Source organism: Balaenoptera ricei, chromosome 16 (assembly GCF_028023285.1).
Source record: "Balaenoptera ricei isolate mBalRic1 chromosome 16, mBalRic1.hap2, whole genome shotgun sequence".
Classification (NCBI taxonomy): Eukaryota; Metazoa; Chordata; class Mammalia; order Artiodactyla; family Balaenopteridae; genus Balaenoptera; species Balaenoptera ricei.
The window spans coordinates 22,890,757-22,905,137 of record NC_082654.1 but is presented as its reverse complement, the minus strand read 5'-3'; the positions used below and the strand labels follow the sequence as shown (position 1 = coordinate 22,905,137).

The window sequence follows — 14,381 nt, the reverse complement described above, 5'->3', positions numbered from 1 at the left end:
GCAGGTTACTCAACATGGGAGGATGCCTTTCTAAGCCAGAAGAAACACCTCTGGAGTATATCCTTAAGAACTGGAAACTTAAATTTTACTGTAAGAGTGCCTGGCCTTTATATAAATTGGGGGATGGAAAATGGCCTGAAAATGGGCATCTTGCAATTGGATCTTTATTGTCACAGGATGGGAAAATGGACTAAGGTTCCCTGTGTTCAAGTTTCATGGCCTGCTCTATGCAGTTCCATAATCAAAAGCCTGAGGAAACAGAACATCTCTCCTAACATTCTAAATGATCCCCTTCTACCTTCTCCCAACTCTCAGGGGGGAACCAAGCTGCCCCCACTCTTGCAAGTTTCCTTACTCCTCCAGATTCTTCTGACCAAACTAAGACCCTGCCTCCCCAGGGAAACAATCCCTGCTTGGACAACATTTTATCAGCCAGTCTGCCCCTGTTACTAGGGCCAGTTTGAGCACTATTTGGTCATATTTTAGCTATGAAACTATGACTACAGAAAGGAAAGATGATTTTTTGTTGACAATATGGCCACAATATTCTTTAGACTCTGGAGAAAATTGGTTAAAATAAAGCTTTTTTTGAAATTGTAAAACCGGTTCTTTTTGCATGTGCAATTAGAGGAATCTAGCTTGTTAAAATACTTTTTGGTATATTTTCAAAATTCTGACCCTGAGAGAGTAAAAATATGCCTAGGAGAAAGCTTGAGGTTAACTCTTATCATGTCCTTGGGAAACAAACACAGCCCACTTTGCCTGAGACTTCGGCCTTGGGTTGCTTAGTGAAACTTCAAGTCAAAAAAGAAAAAAAAAAAAAAAAAAAAGCAAAGAGACAATTTAGGCCTCAAGCGGGAAACTATGAGATCTCTGTCTGGATATATGTATGTCTCAGTATGTGTCTTTGTCTTTGCATAATATCGCTGAGGTTAATTTGTAAATGAGCTCTATTTAACTGGCTTAAAAAAGAAAAGTAAGTGCTCACAAATCAAACAATTCTAAATACAAGACAGAATCTAAAGATGTTTGGGTTTATTTGACACACGCCTTGTACCACATTGAGAAAAAAAGAAAACGTGCTTTGGAAAAATACATGTTTTTAGAGGTTATAGAACGTGATCTTGAGTTTGACAATCAGAAAACACCAGTATGACAAACAGTTCACACCTGGTTTCTTCTTGGTTTTCACTAGAGGTTAAGGTTTTTTAAGGGTTAAAAATTATAATATGTAATCAAAGCTACCGAAGTGACAAGAGAAGCATTTCAGTGTGTAAAGCAAGTAGGATATATGTTGTTGGCCAGAGAAGATATAAAGACTGGAGATATTTTTGTTGGGGAAAGTGATGATAATAAATTTGTCCTACAGTTAGTTGTTTATAGATGAAAAAAATGGGCAAGTTATTGATAATATGGATGCAGAAAGTGATAAAAGTTTTGTGGAAAAGGAACTATGAAAAAAAATTTGGTACGTTGTTAAGACTGATTAAGACTAAATTGAAATTAATTAGGTAAATAAATTTTGCTATTAACAACAAGCTGGTACCAGACTGAAATTTGGTTCTCTCTCTATATTAAAAGAAATGCTTCTTTTGATAACAGACTGTGTGAATTTCTTTGCCTTTAAGTGATTTATATTTGCTTTTGAAATCTTTTGTTACTTTGGTTAAGTAAATAAGTATTATTTCACAATGATCTATGAAGATTATGGCACATGTAGATAAAGTTCATTCTGCTTCTACGAGATTAACCCCCCATTGTCAGACTTTTGCCACCCTGATGCCCTTGTAGCATGGCAACCGTCTACTCCTAAATCAGGGAATTTAAAATGGGTCGACAATAGCTGTAGATTAAACAGTCAGCACTATGGGAAGACATATGTGCTCTTCCCAGACCAGGGCTCGAACCCATGTCCCCTGCATTGGCAGGCAGATTCTTAACCACTGCACCACCAGGGAAGCCCTTGTCTGTATTTAATAAAAATGGAGGTAATTTAAAAAAATTATGTTTCACTAAATATTATCCTAGTTTCATTAATTAAGGTCTGTGTTTACTAAGACTCACTTCCCAGATAGTTCCTTGCTGTTATGTTATACTGTTATAAGTTTTAATTGAGTTATTAAAGGGACACTCTAAGTTTGTTTCTGAAGCCTAACTTTGTAACCAATCTTTGGATAAAGATCAGATGCTCCATGATCTACAACCAGGAGGTTAACACCAGGCTATAGTCATTCAAGTTTAAAGAAACAATTAGACTATGCTAAGGATAAGGAGCCTGGTAACACTAGGAAATTGGGCTAAATGCCTTATGGACAGTGCCAATGTATACAATTTCCCTTAAAGATAAGGACTGGTGGGCTTCCCTGGTGGCGCAGTGGTTGAGAATCTGCCTGCTAATGCAGGGGACACGGGTTCGAGCCCTGGTCTGGGAAGATCCCACATGCCACGGAGTGGCTGGGCCCGTGAGCCACAACTGCTGAGCCTGCGCGTCTGGAGCCTGTGCCCCGCAACGGGAGGGGCCGCGATAGTGAAAGGCCCGCGCACCGCGATGAAGAGCGGTCCCCGCACCGCGATGAAGAGTGGCCCCCGCTTGCCGCAACTGGAGAAAGCCCTCGCACGAACCGAAGACCCAACACAGCCAAAAATAAATAAATAAATAAATAAATAAATAAATAAATAAATAAAGTAGTTATGAAACGCAGCTTTCTTAAAAAAAAAAAAAAAAAAGGACTGGTAAAAAATAGACTAAGCCAGACAAACTGGGGATGTACTAGGCTGTACCTAATGAAAATTTCTTAACTTAAATTCTTACTTATGACCTTACTAATACTGCTAGCTATATTATTTCCATTTTTGCCTATTTTGCCAATTTTTACAAAATTGTTGTTTCTTACATTACCAAATGTGTGACTGAGCCTCTGATAAAATGATGGTATATAGTCCCATATGAGATCAATGACTGTTAAGAGTAAAACTGCAGATACAGGAAGAAGCAACAAGAGGGAATATTTTCCTGGACCATAAGAGACTAGTAAAGCAGGAGGTCCAGAGACTTTTGGCTACTCAGTGTGCCAGTAATGGCACAGTGAGCATTCCTAGCACTGTGGGAAAAAACAGTCATAAAATGCCCCCCAACCATGGTCGAATCTATGACCATGAAGGGGCCCTGCCGACAGGAAACTGGCACTTGCTGTCTACAAAGATTAAATCTGGAGCTGCTGCAGCTGCTGACCTTCAATACCCCCCGAAAGGAGTTTAGGGTGGAGATCAGGAATGAGGCACTCTGTGCTCTGGGAAAAAACTGACAAAACAGGCCTTCAGATAGTTAGATATTTTCAGGTAAGGATTTTTATGAGCCCAAATTCTCACCTTTCTCATACCTAGAAAAACACTACAATCATTAACAGTGACAACTGCTTTGGTTTATGTGTTAATACCACACCAAAGGTTAAAACCTACTTGGATAAAACTAGACAACTGGCTACCTGACTACAGGTCTCCTCAAAGTGCCAGGTCTAGACTGGGATTCAGGCTTATCTTCCTGAAAAAAAAAAAAAAAAGATCTATTTTGTCTATTAATGTTCAGGTGTCACTCCAACTACTTCTGAATCTGTTATACCTACATCAATAACACTAGGCTAATAAAAAAAGACATCAAAAAATATATATGACCACACCAAACGGCTCCATTCCTTTGGACAGGGTAACCCAAGCGCTGACTCTATCTGGACCAGGATCAAAAATTGTTACCAAATATAACTTGGTTCTTACTCCTGCTTTGGCCACTGGTTACAATAATTCTTTTACTGATATTTACAATATTTGCAAACTTGTTAAGTTTGTCTCTTTCAGATTACAACAGTTTCACATCAGGATAATGGTGATGCAGAGATTTCAGCCACTCCTCAGAACAGATCCTGCCAGAATAACAGCATAAGTCACCCTGCGGCCCCTTAATGAGACAGGGTGAGAGCTCCATGACCCCAACTAGATACGGTCTATGAGTCCCTTGCCAGCCTGAAGAAGTGACAGAAGACAGACCATCGTCCCTCATGCTCCCAGTAAAGATTTCTTGGGGTTCATGTCTCTCAGGGGGAATTTGAGGTAGGAGATAGATGGGCCGCTGGGCTGGACAGCTGGTGTTTGTGAAGTGGAGTAAAACTGAAGCTTTGTTCTCACCCAGACACTCCAAGGACAAAGCTTGTGGCAGAAGGTGAGCTCTGCTGAAGTAAAGAGATCAGATGACCACTCCTAAGGTCAAGGAAAACTCCCCTATCTGCACATGTGCTGGAAGGCTCCTTGGGGGTCAAAAAGGGAGGGGGCGCCACCCCATATGTGTGGACATGTACCCACAGGCCTCTGTGGTGGGATCCATCTTAGCAAATAGTTGCACATGCATGTTGGGGAACGTCCTAGGACCAGGCAGGTGTGAAAAAAGAAACAAGATAATTGGCCAAAGGTAAACAAAGACCCAGAAGGACTGTCCTGTATAAGTGATTTAAACCACTTCTTTACTGTGCTCCTCATTCAGGACACCCACACTCTTCTCTGGGTGTGTATCTCTGCCTAGTTTCTGACTAACTGCACTCCTCATTAAGGGAGGACGCCCAAACCCTTTCTCTTTGGGTGTGCGTGTGCATCTCTGCCTTGCTTCTGTCTTAACTAAACAAACTGTTTCTCCGTGTGCTCTCCCACTTGTTGTGCTATGTCTCTAATAATAAACTTTGTACATGTTTTTACAGTTTTTGCCTCTGTGAGAAATGCATTTTTCACTGGGGGCAAGAGCCAGGGCGGGTGGTGGTTAGGATTCCTGGTTTTCATCCAAGCTACCCAGGTTCAATTCCTGGGCAGGGAATTAAGATCTCGCTTCACACCACCACTCACTGCTGCCTCTCCAAGATCAGTAGGTACCACTGGACTCTCTAAGTCTGGAAGCTTGATTTAGGGATAGGGGAGGAGAGGTGAGAAGGCATTTGGTAAACGTGTTGGGAAGTGATGAAACCTAGCAGGACCCTGTGGGGCTCCTGGACACAAAAGCCTTGCTGTGGCCCCCATTTCTTGATTACAGGAAATAGGCTTCATTCAGCCTCCAAGACCTTCCCTGAGTTCCAACAGGCAGGTTCAAACAGTTGCTAATTAGGGAAGGGAGGGGATGAAGAGACAAGGGAGGACCAGTCAAGAAACAATAGTGCAGCCTTGGGGCAGGGTCCTGGTTCCCCCCTCAAGGGATATACATAACAGTATCTTTGAGCTGTTTTGCAGATACTGAAATCCCCACCAGGTGGGACAAGTTAATGGTATGCTGCCCACAAGCATTTAGACCCCAGACCTGCTGGAACCAGAAGGTTGATGATGCTAATTCCCACTTACCTTCCCACCAACCAATCTGAAGAATGTCCATGAGCTGATCACAGCCTCCTCTTTGAACCATTGCTATAAAACTCCTCACTACCCCCTCCAGGTCAGGACACACAGTTCTGAGGGCATTAGCCTGCTGTGGCCCCTTGTGCCTGGCAAAGCAATAAAACTATTCTTTTCTACTTCACCTAAAACTCTGTCTCCAAGATTTAATTCGGTGTTGGGGTACAGAGGCCAGATTCCGCTTCAGTGGTGGGGAGCTATCAGAATCTGAAACTGACCAGAAGTGGAAACTTCTAACCTCTTCCCAGGCCCCACCCTAGAAGTGATTAATGTATTAACTGATTGAAAAAGAAGGTAAAAGAAGGCTATGAAACATGGGGTCTAATAATGCCAATTGGTGTACTAGAGCTGGAGTGGCAAGTTTGATATTTTTTAGATTTGCATAAAAACGCAAATAATGCATAACGTTCTTCTCTAGAACATTAAAGAGATTTGATAGCTTTTGAAGGGTCATTGAAGAGGAAATACAAATAACCAAGAAAAATAAATACAAATTCTTAACCTCACTCCTAAGTAAATAAATACAAATTAAAACAATAAGGATATGCCACATTTTTGCTCATCAGACAGGCTATGTTTAAAAAGATTTTCATAACAACCTGGACTACTGAGGGTATGTAAACATAGGCATTCTCATATTTAGAGAGTATGCAATGATGCATCTATTTCAGAGGGAAATGTGACAATGCCTATAAAAATTAAAAATGTACACACTCTTGGATTTCCCAGGGAAATCCCAGGGATTTCCTGTCGTTAATTTTTCTTTGAGCAGTGCTTGCTCCCTAAACACGTTTGAATGCTTACTAACCAAATAAGTAATATGTGCATACATGTGTGTATCAACACTCTTTGAAATAGCCAAACATCTATATATCTATTAATGAGATGGTGATTAACAAAATTATAGTTGGCTGTATAATGGGGTTCCCATGTAGTGATTAGCCATGAAGTGCCTAAATTTATATATACTGATATAGAGAGATTTTTAACTTGCTATTGCATTCACCCACACTGAATCTGTCACAACAGTTTTACAACATGAACATTTGTGAGTGTGTATGTATGTGTACACACATACATATTTATCTGTATAAGCCTAAACAATTTCTGGAATAATATAGAAGACATATTTTTAAAAAATTACCAACTTTGGGGACTTCCCTGGTGGTCCAGTGGGTAAGATTCCATGCTCCCAATGCAGGGGGCCTGGGTTCGATCCCTGGTCGGGGAACTAGATCCTGCATGCATGCCACAACTAAGAGTCCGCATGCTGCAAGTAAAGATCCCGCATGCCGCAACTAAGACCCGGCGCAGCCAAAATAAATAAATAAATAAATAAATAAAATTACCAACTTCGGGGAATGAGAATGAAGGTCAGAAAGTGGATCTACTTTTCCCTTGATACACTGGAATACTACTTATCTTTTTATTGTCACCGTTGAAACTTCTGTTGGTATAAAAGTAATTAATGCTTATAGTGTAAACTCAAACCAATTAATTGCTAATATACTGGGGACTGATGAGATCTGAGGTCTCTATCACCTTCCCGCAGTATCTCAGCAGTGCTCGCCTTATCCAGATATTGATATGCATGCCGTTCAATATGGAAATTCGATTGGAGGGGTGGAAAGTGAAAAGCAGAAATGAGATGTCCAGTTCTTACCCACAACAAGAATTAGTGAGATGGTGGCTATACAAAGTTGTGATTTTCCTTTGATTTTTATCTCAGCTTATAAAATGCTGGTTTGAGTTTCGTTTCAGAAAGAGTTTGGGGGCAGTCTTTTTCATAGCTGGTTAAAGGGCCAAGGTTGTTTTTCCCCAATGAAAGAGATTAGTCCTATGGCAAGTTGTTACAAGGTTAGTTACTCAAGCAAACAGACATGGAGACCAGTAATTGTCCCCTGTCCCTGCTGGCATGGATCACTACAAGTACAGAAAACATTCAGGTCACTGGCCAGGTCTTTCATTTCAGAAGTAAAAGGGAGAAGCAATAAAGCTCAAACTTGGTACTGCAGGTTCTCTTACAAGATGATGTATATAGATGAGCATAAATATAAAACTATAGACCCATGTGTAATTACCATGCAAAGAATTCTGATAAAAGTTATATTCTTTTCCTGCAAATCACATATACATACTGGCATACAATTTCAGGGAGTCATGAGTTTCTCATGCTCATCCATTAGCCCTAAGGGACTCTACACACCCTATGGTTAAAGGCCCTTCTGTAAGAAGACGTGCCCAATGGTGACACACACAGATATTTATTAAGTCAACACACATGAATGTGCCAGGCTCTGAGCTATGTTTTGTACATAGAACCAAGATTAAGTAAGATACAGCTTTTCACAAAGATTTCAATCCAAGAGTTGGGTCAACATTTTCTAACTACATAGATTACATACATACATAAACACACACACACACACACACACACACACACACGCCTGTACCTATATTAGGTAAATCAATAGAATGCAGGTTTCCTTTTTACTATTATAATGTACTGGGTAGCAATTTTAATGTATTAGGTGCATACAATGCGTGTGCACATTCATACATACACACACACACAGGGTATTTAAACAGTAAAATCTTTGTTTCCTGGATGAGGACCTGTCAATTTGTCTTCGGTTGAACACAGGGGCCAATAACAAATGCCACATACAATAAACGTTAAAAATATTCCAATAATACTTCCTGTGATTGATTGTAACTGAGGTTGCTCTCTTCAGCTTGCTTCCCAAGGCAGAGAGGTGGTACAAGAAAGAATAACATTCTTGTCCTGGTTGTTAACTACAAAACATGCAGATTTCAGAGCACAGTTGGCAAGAAATGTTTGTGTAGGTCACAGACCTTCGTAGAGCAAAAGCTTTCCAGAGCTCACCTCCCCTCAAATATGGAGACTTCAATTGAAACAGAAATTAATTATAAAATGTAATCTAGGGAGATTTGAAATGACACTAAAACTAAACTTCGAATAACAAGCCCACATAAGCATTTGCCATCCACCCCGTGGCGATAAGCAAAATAAGCAAGGAGGGATTTTTTTCTGTGTCACGTGTCTCAGTGCATTGTCTACAAAATTCCTAAACCCATTAAAATCAGAAAAAAATTACTTGTTACAAAGTAAAAAAAAAAAAAAAATCATATTATTTTGGCATACACCCTACCAGATGTATGACCTAGAATATACACAACAGGTTTCATATACTAAACAGAAATGAAAGGATGGAGAAAAAAGAGGGATCCCAATTCCAGAATGGGGAGAGAGATAACATAGAGATACTGGATTTCTTGAAGCAAATGACCAGCCTGGAGTCTGATTTTGATAAATACACTCTCAGTTATATTTGCTAATAGCTTGCTACTCTGACCTCTCCGTGTTCTTTCTTTCCTTCCTCCTCCTCTGTTTCTTTGACTTGAAGCCATGTTTACTGACTCTCTCGGAGAGAGACAGACAGACAGACAGACACACAGAGGGAATATGACACTGAGAAAATCTCATTGTTTTTTATATTTAGTCAGGTCAGGAGTTAAGCTTAGATCCTTTATTTCAGTTGGTACTTTTTTTTTTTTATGTTTTGTTTTGACAGGGATAACTTTTCTAATTAAATCCCTTTATTGAATTTTCACTCTTGGATAGTTTATGAAAATGCTGTCTTTGCAGAAAAGTAAAATAAAATAAATAAAATTAGAACTGATATATTTCATGCCTTGTGAAAGCTGAGCCTGAGATGACAGTTTGGCATTATCAACCTCCGTGCCTGCAGGGAGCACAGGAATAATGTTGGGTGAGAGAAAACGTGCCGATCGGGGAAAGTGACAGCCTTGTTGTTTTCAGAATATGGGGTAATGTGCATTAAATGCCACAAGCCAGAAAGCAGCATTATCCCCCAAAGCTTGAAAATAAAAGCAATCTGGGATGCTACCAATTCCATCCAGAGCTTTCTAAACAAGGGGTGTAGTCATGGGAGACAGACCCTAAAGCTCTTTCATTAGTCTTTCGTTGTGGGACTTTGTTACTATAAGTGTGTTCCACAGACCAGAGGCATCGGCTTCACCTGCAGACTCTTGGGCCCTTATTGAATCAGAATCCACATTTTAACAAGATCCCTGGGTGGGTCGTTATGCATGTTCAAGTTTGAGATGCAATGCTCTAAATTTATCAGACAACCTGGTAAGTGAGGTTAGGTAGCCAGCTGGTAACCCTGACAATTGGTCAACTATGTGTTCATTCATTCAGTAAATATTTATTAAGCTCCATCTACATGTAGACACCGTAGAATGTGCTGGAGATGCAATACTGAGCAAAGGTATACTTGGCTCCTGCACACATAGAACTTAATAGGCTGGTGGAGAGGAAAAGTTGTGATCAAATGGTATGTGTAATTTCAAACTAAGATGAATACAATAAAGAAAAATAATAGAGTTGGATGAAAGCAAACAAAATAAACTGGTTTCGATTAGGACTTCAAGAAAGACTTCCTTAACAAATGGATGCTCTCCCTGGTTTTGATATAGTTCTATGGTTATTTTGGATGTTATCATTGGGAGAAGCTGGGTGAAGGGTTCAGGGGAACTCCATACTATTATTTTGCAACTTCTTTGTGAGCCTAAAATTATTTCAAAAAGTTAAAAAAATTAGAAATGATGCTTAACCTTAATCTGAACGATCTTCAATAATGCATTACACTGAATTGGTCAGGGAAGGGGGAATAAAGAAAGGTATTCCAAGCAGAGGAAACAGCAAGTATTAGAGTCTTGTTATGGAGACATAGAACTTTGTAGTTTCTAAGAATTGAAAGCAAACCCAAAGGCCTGCAGGTGATGACCGAGGAGGGCACCGAGTGAGACGAGGCTGAGGAAATGGGCAGGCGGCAGATTATGTTGCAGCTACAGGTAAAGGTGAGAACCGTGTTATTACTAGAGCAATGGAAGCTAAAACAAAGCTCTAAACAGATGGCACGGCAACTTCTGGCTTAAGACAGCTCTGGCTACTGTGTACTGAGAACTGAACCATGGAATCCAAGATAATATTATCAGCTCTGGTCACCACCAGAGAGAGCCCACTTGATACAGAGGTGGGAAAGCAGCTCTAAACTGTTGAGATTATTCTGTGTCAGGTACAATCTGGGCACATTACATATCAGAGCTCTGCCTGAGTTTATAAAGGAGAAAGGAGATGGTCAGCTTGGACCCTGATCTTTCCCCACACTGATTCTGCCAAAGAATATATTCATTCCCCAAAGGGGGAAAGAAACCTCTGAAGATAAAAATATCTCCCTGTGAGCACACAGTAATGGAGTAGGTGTGGTTTCTGGAGAGTTTGGATGGCAGGGGTGACCAGCTTCTTTGAGCTGTGAGCTGGTAAACCATGGGTATCATCTGCCTTTGCATCAGAAAAGTGGAGGGCAAGTAGACAGGCTCAGTGTCAGTGATGATGAAGTGTGTGAATTGTGAGGGATATTTTTAAAACAGGGAAGGTCTCAAAAATTAGATTATCACCCCCTGGCTCAGTGCTGAACAACTTCGACCAGCCTCTTGGCACTGTGGTAATTGGAGAGTCCGTTCTCTTCCTTTTCTCTGCACTTGAGACCTCTTTCTTTTCACCTGGGTTTTCTCCCCTCATCTATTTTCCTTCTATGCATTTCCCCCTTTTCTCTTTTTCCTTTTTCCCTTTCACCTGTAGTTCTCTAGTAGTACCCCTTGAAATGCTTAGCCCTCCTGGAGATCCTCAGGACCAAAGAAGGGGAAGGAAATCCATGTTGCTGTTGTTTAAATATATTACTTAAACTTTCTATGCCTTGGTTTCTTCATCTGTAAAATGGGAACCACTGGGCTTCCCTGGTGGCGCAGTGGTTGAGAATCTGCCTGCCAATGCAGAGGACATGGGTTCGAGCCCTGGTCTGGGAGGATCCCACATGCCGCGGAGCAACTAGGCCCGTGAGCCACAACTACTGAGCCTGCGCGTCTGGAGCCTGTGCTCCACAACAAGAGAGGCCGCGACAGTGAGAGGCCCGCGCACCGCGATGAAGAGTGGCCCACTCGTGCCACAACTAGAGAAAGCCCTCACACAGAAACGAAGACCCAACACAGCCATAAATAAATAAATAATTAAAAAAAAATTTTTTTAAATGGGAACCACCACCTATGAATTGTAGTGAAGATTAATTGTGATAAAGTATAGAAAGCCCTTAGCATAATTCTTGGTACAGGGCAAGTGCTTAGTAAATATTAGCTACTATAGGGATCATTATTATTAACTTTAATTTACAGTGAAGAAATGGAGGCATAAAGAGTTTAAGTAACTTTTTCAAGGTCACACAGTAAGTGAGTGAACTTGTGAGTCATGCAGATATGGGTTTGGATTGTGGATCTTCAGCTTTGCTCTCCATCGTGTGCTAAAGCCAAAATGTCCACAGGAAACACAGTCCTTCACTGTAGCCAACCTAACTAGGGATGTTCAGAACCACCAACTGACTTTTGCCTCCTGCCGCTTATGATGGGGGACAGACAGGATGATGCTCTTCTACAAGCCCTTTCCAAGCGTTTTGTCAATCTCCCACTAGACAGTGAGGCACTGCCTGGATGATATCTGATAAAATAAGGAAACTGGCAAAACACATCAAAACAAAAGAGCAGCAATAATGCAGTAATAACAAGTGTTTACTTAAAAAATAAGAAATTTTGGAATTTTCTCATCACCTGCAAAGAAAAATCCCTTGACTGGATGAGAGTTGTAGAGAATTATTAAGACAACTCTAGGTAACTAAGGACAAAAAAAAAAAAAAAAGTCCTCAGGTCCAAACGACTTAGATTATTGATTATTGCCACTGTGATTTCCCTTAACACAGATGCGATTCATGGCAGATCGATAAAATTAATTACTATTAACGTCGTGGAAAAGTTGCTTTACTTACGACCATCCACGGTTCTGGCCTCGAGATGCACAAGATCTGGTTCCTTGTTCGACCCCATCACAGACCTAAATGATGGAGAAACATCAACATTAATGAATTCCCATGTGCCTCAGAGAAACTCAGCTGAGCCCACAAACTACTAATGTTCATGGGATTCTAAAGCCACAATCCTTAGGATACATGTACTGTATTTATTGATATAGCCTGACAGTAAAATTTTCACTTCAAATAAAATCTATAAAAAATCCTTTATTTGATGAAGGCCAGGCTTGACTCTGGCAAGGATACTGTGTGTTATTAACTGTGAATTGCAAATGAGTCCCATGCATGTCATATGTAACAGTCTCACTGACAATATATTAAACTTTCAAGAGTTGTCAGGCAGATGCCAGGCAAGCTGCTTTACCTGGGTGACTTGAACAGTGATTTACACAGCAAACTGATCTAATTAATGTTTTCATTTGAAATTTGCATAACTACCTACTACTATCCTATGAACAGACCACATGACCCAACCAATGTAGTGGCCAGAACAGCCTAGAGTGACCATTCTCTGTATTGTTGAACCTGTGTGAGTGGGAAATACAGATGCACTCATATTATGATATGTGCCAGATATCACAAGTGTAAGTAAAACATAAGTCTATTTAAAATGCCTTGGAGAGGACCCTCAAGATGGCGGAGGAGTAAGACGTGGAGATCACCTTCCTCCCCACAAATACATCAGAAATACATCTACATGTGGAACAACTCCTACAGCACACCTACTGAACGCTGGCAGAAGACCTCAGACTTCCCCAAAGGCAAGAAACTCCCCACGTACCTGTGTAGGGTAAAAGAAAAAAAGAAAAAACAGAGACAAAAGAATAGGGACGGGACCTGCACCTCAGGGAGGGAGCTGTGAAGGAGCAAAAGTTTCCACACACTAGGAATCCCCTTCACTGGTGGAGGCGGGTCGGGGGGAAGCTTTGGAGCCACGAAGGAGAGTGCAGCAACAGGGGTGCGGAGGGCAAAGCGGAGAGATTCCCGCACAGAGGATCGGCACCGACCAGCACCCACCAGCCTGAGAGGCTTGTCTGCTCACCCGCTGGGACAGGTGGGGGCTGGGAGCTGAGGCTCGGGCTTCGGAGGTCAGACCCCAGGGAGAGGACTAGGGTTGGCGGCGTGAACACAGCCTGAAGGGGGCTAGTGCGCCACAGCTAGCCAGGAGGAGGTCCGGGAAAAACTCTGGACCTGCCTAAGACACAAGAGGCCATTATTTCGGGGTGCGCAAGGAGAGGGGAATCCTTCCCTGTCTGCCCACAGAAGGCAGAGCACTGCCTAAACGAGCTCCAGAGACAGACGGGAGTGAGCCGCAGCTATCAGCATGGACACCAGAGATGGGCATGAAATGCTAACACTGCTGCTGCAGCCACCAAGAATCCTGTGTGCAAGCACAGGACACTATCCACACCTCTCCTCCCTGGAGCTTGTGCAGCCCGCCACTGCCAGGGTCCCGTGATCCAGGGACAACTTCCCTGGGAGAACACACGGCACGCCTCAGGCTGTTGCAACGTCACGCTGGCCTCTGCCTCCGCAGGCTCGCCCTGCATTCCGTACCCCTGCCTCCCCTGAGCCTGAGTGAGCCAGAGCCCCCGAATCAGCCACTCCTTAAACCCTGTCCTGTCTGGATGAAGAACAGACGCCAGAGGGCAACCTACATGTAGAGCAGTGCCAAGTCCAAAGCTGAACCCCAGGAGCTGTGTAAACAAAGAAGAGAAAGGGAACTTTCTCCCAGCAGCCTCAGAAGCAGCGGATTAAATCTCCACAATCAACTTAATGTACCCTGCATCTGTGGAATACCTGAATAGACAGCAAATCATCCCAAAATTGAGACGGTGGACTTTGGGAGCAACTGGAGACGTAGGGTTTGCTGTATGTGACTAACCAGTTTCTGATTTTTATGTTTATCTTAGTTTAGTTTTTAGGACTTGTTATCATTGGTGGATTAGTTTATTGGTTTGGTTGCTCTCTTCTTTTTTTTTTAGTACATTTTAA

General features: G+C 41.8%; 1 protein-coding gene across 8 annotated transcripts in view; it reads right to left on the bottom strand.

Moving 5' to 3' along the window:
• SORCS1 (sortilin related VPS10 domain containing receptor 1) overlaps window positions 1-14,381 on the bottom strand; it is a 577,597-nt gene that overhangs the window by 149,954 nt on the left and 413,262 nt on the right. For all 8 annotated transcript variants that reach the window (XM_059899261.1, XM_059899265.1, XM_059899263.1 and 5 more), the window contains exon 6: window positions 12,345-12,409. In XM_059899261.1, the coding sequence (XP_059755244.1) occupies window positions 12,345-12,409 (65 nt within the window). The remainder of the gene's footprint in view (window positions 1-12,344; window positions 12,410-14,381) is intronic.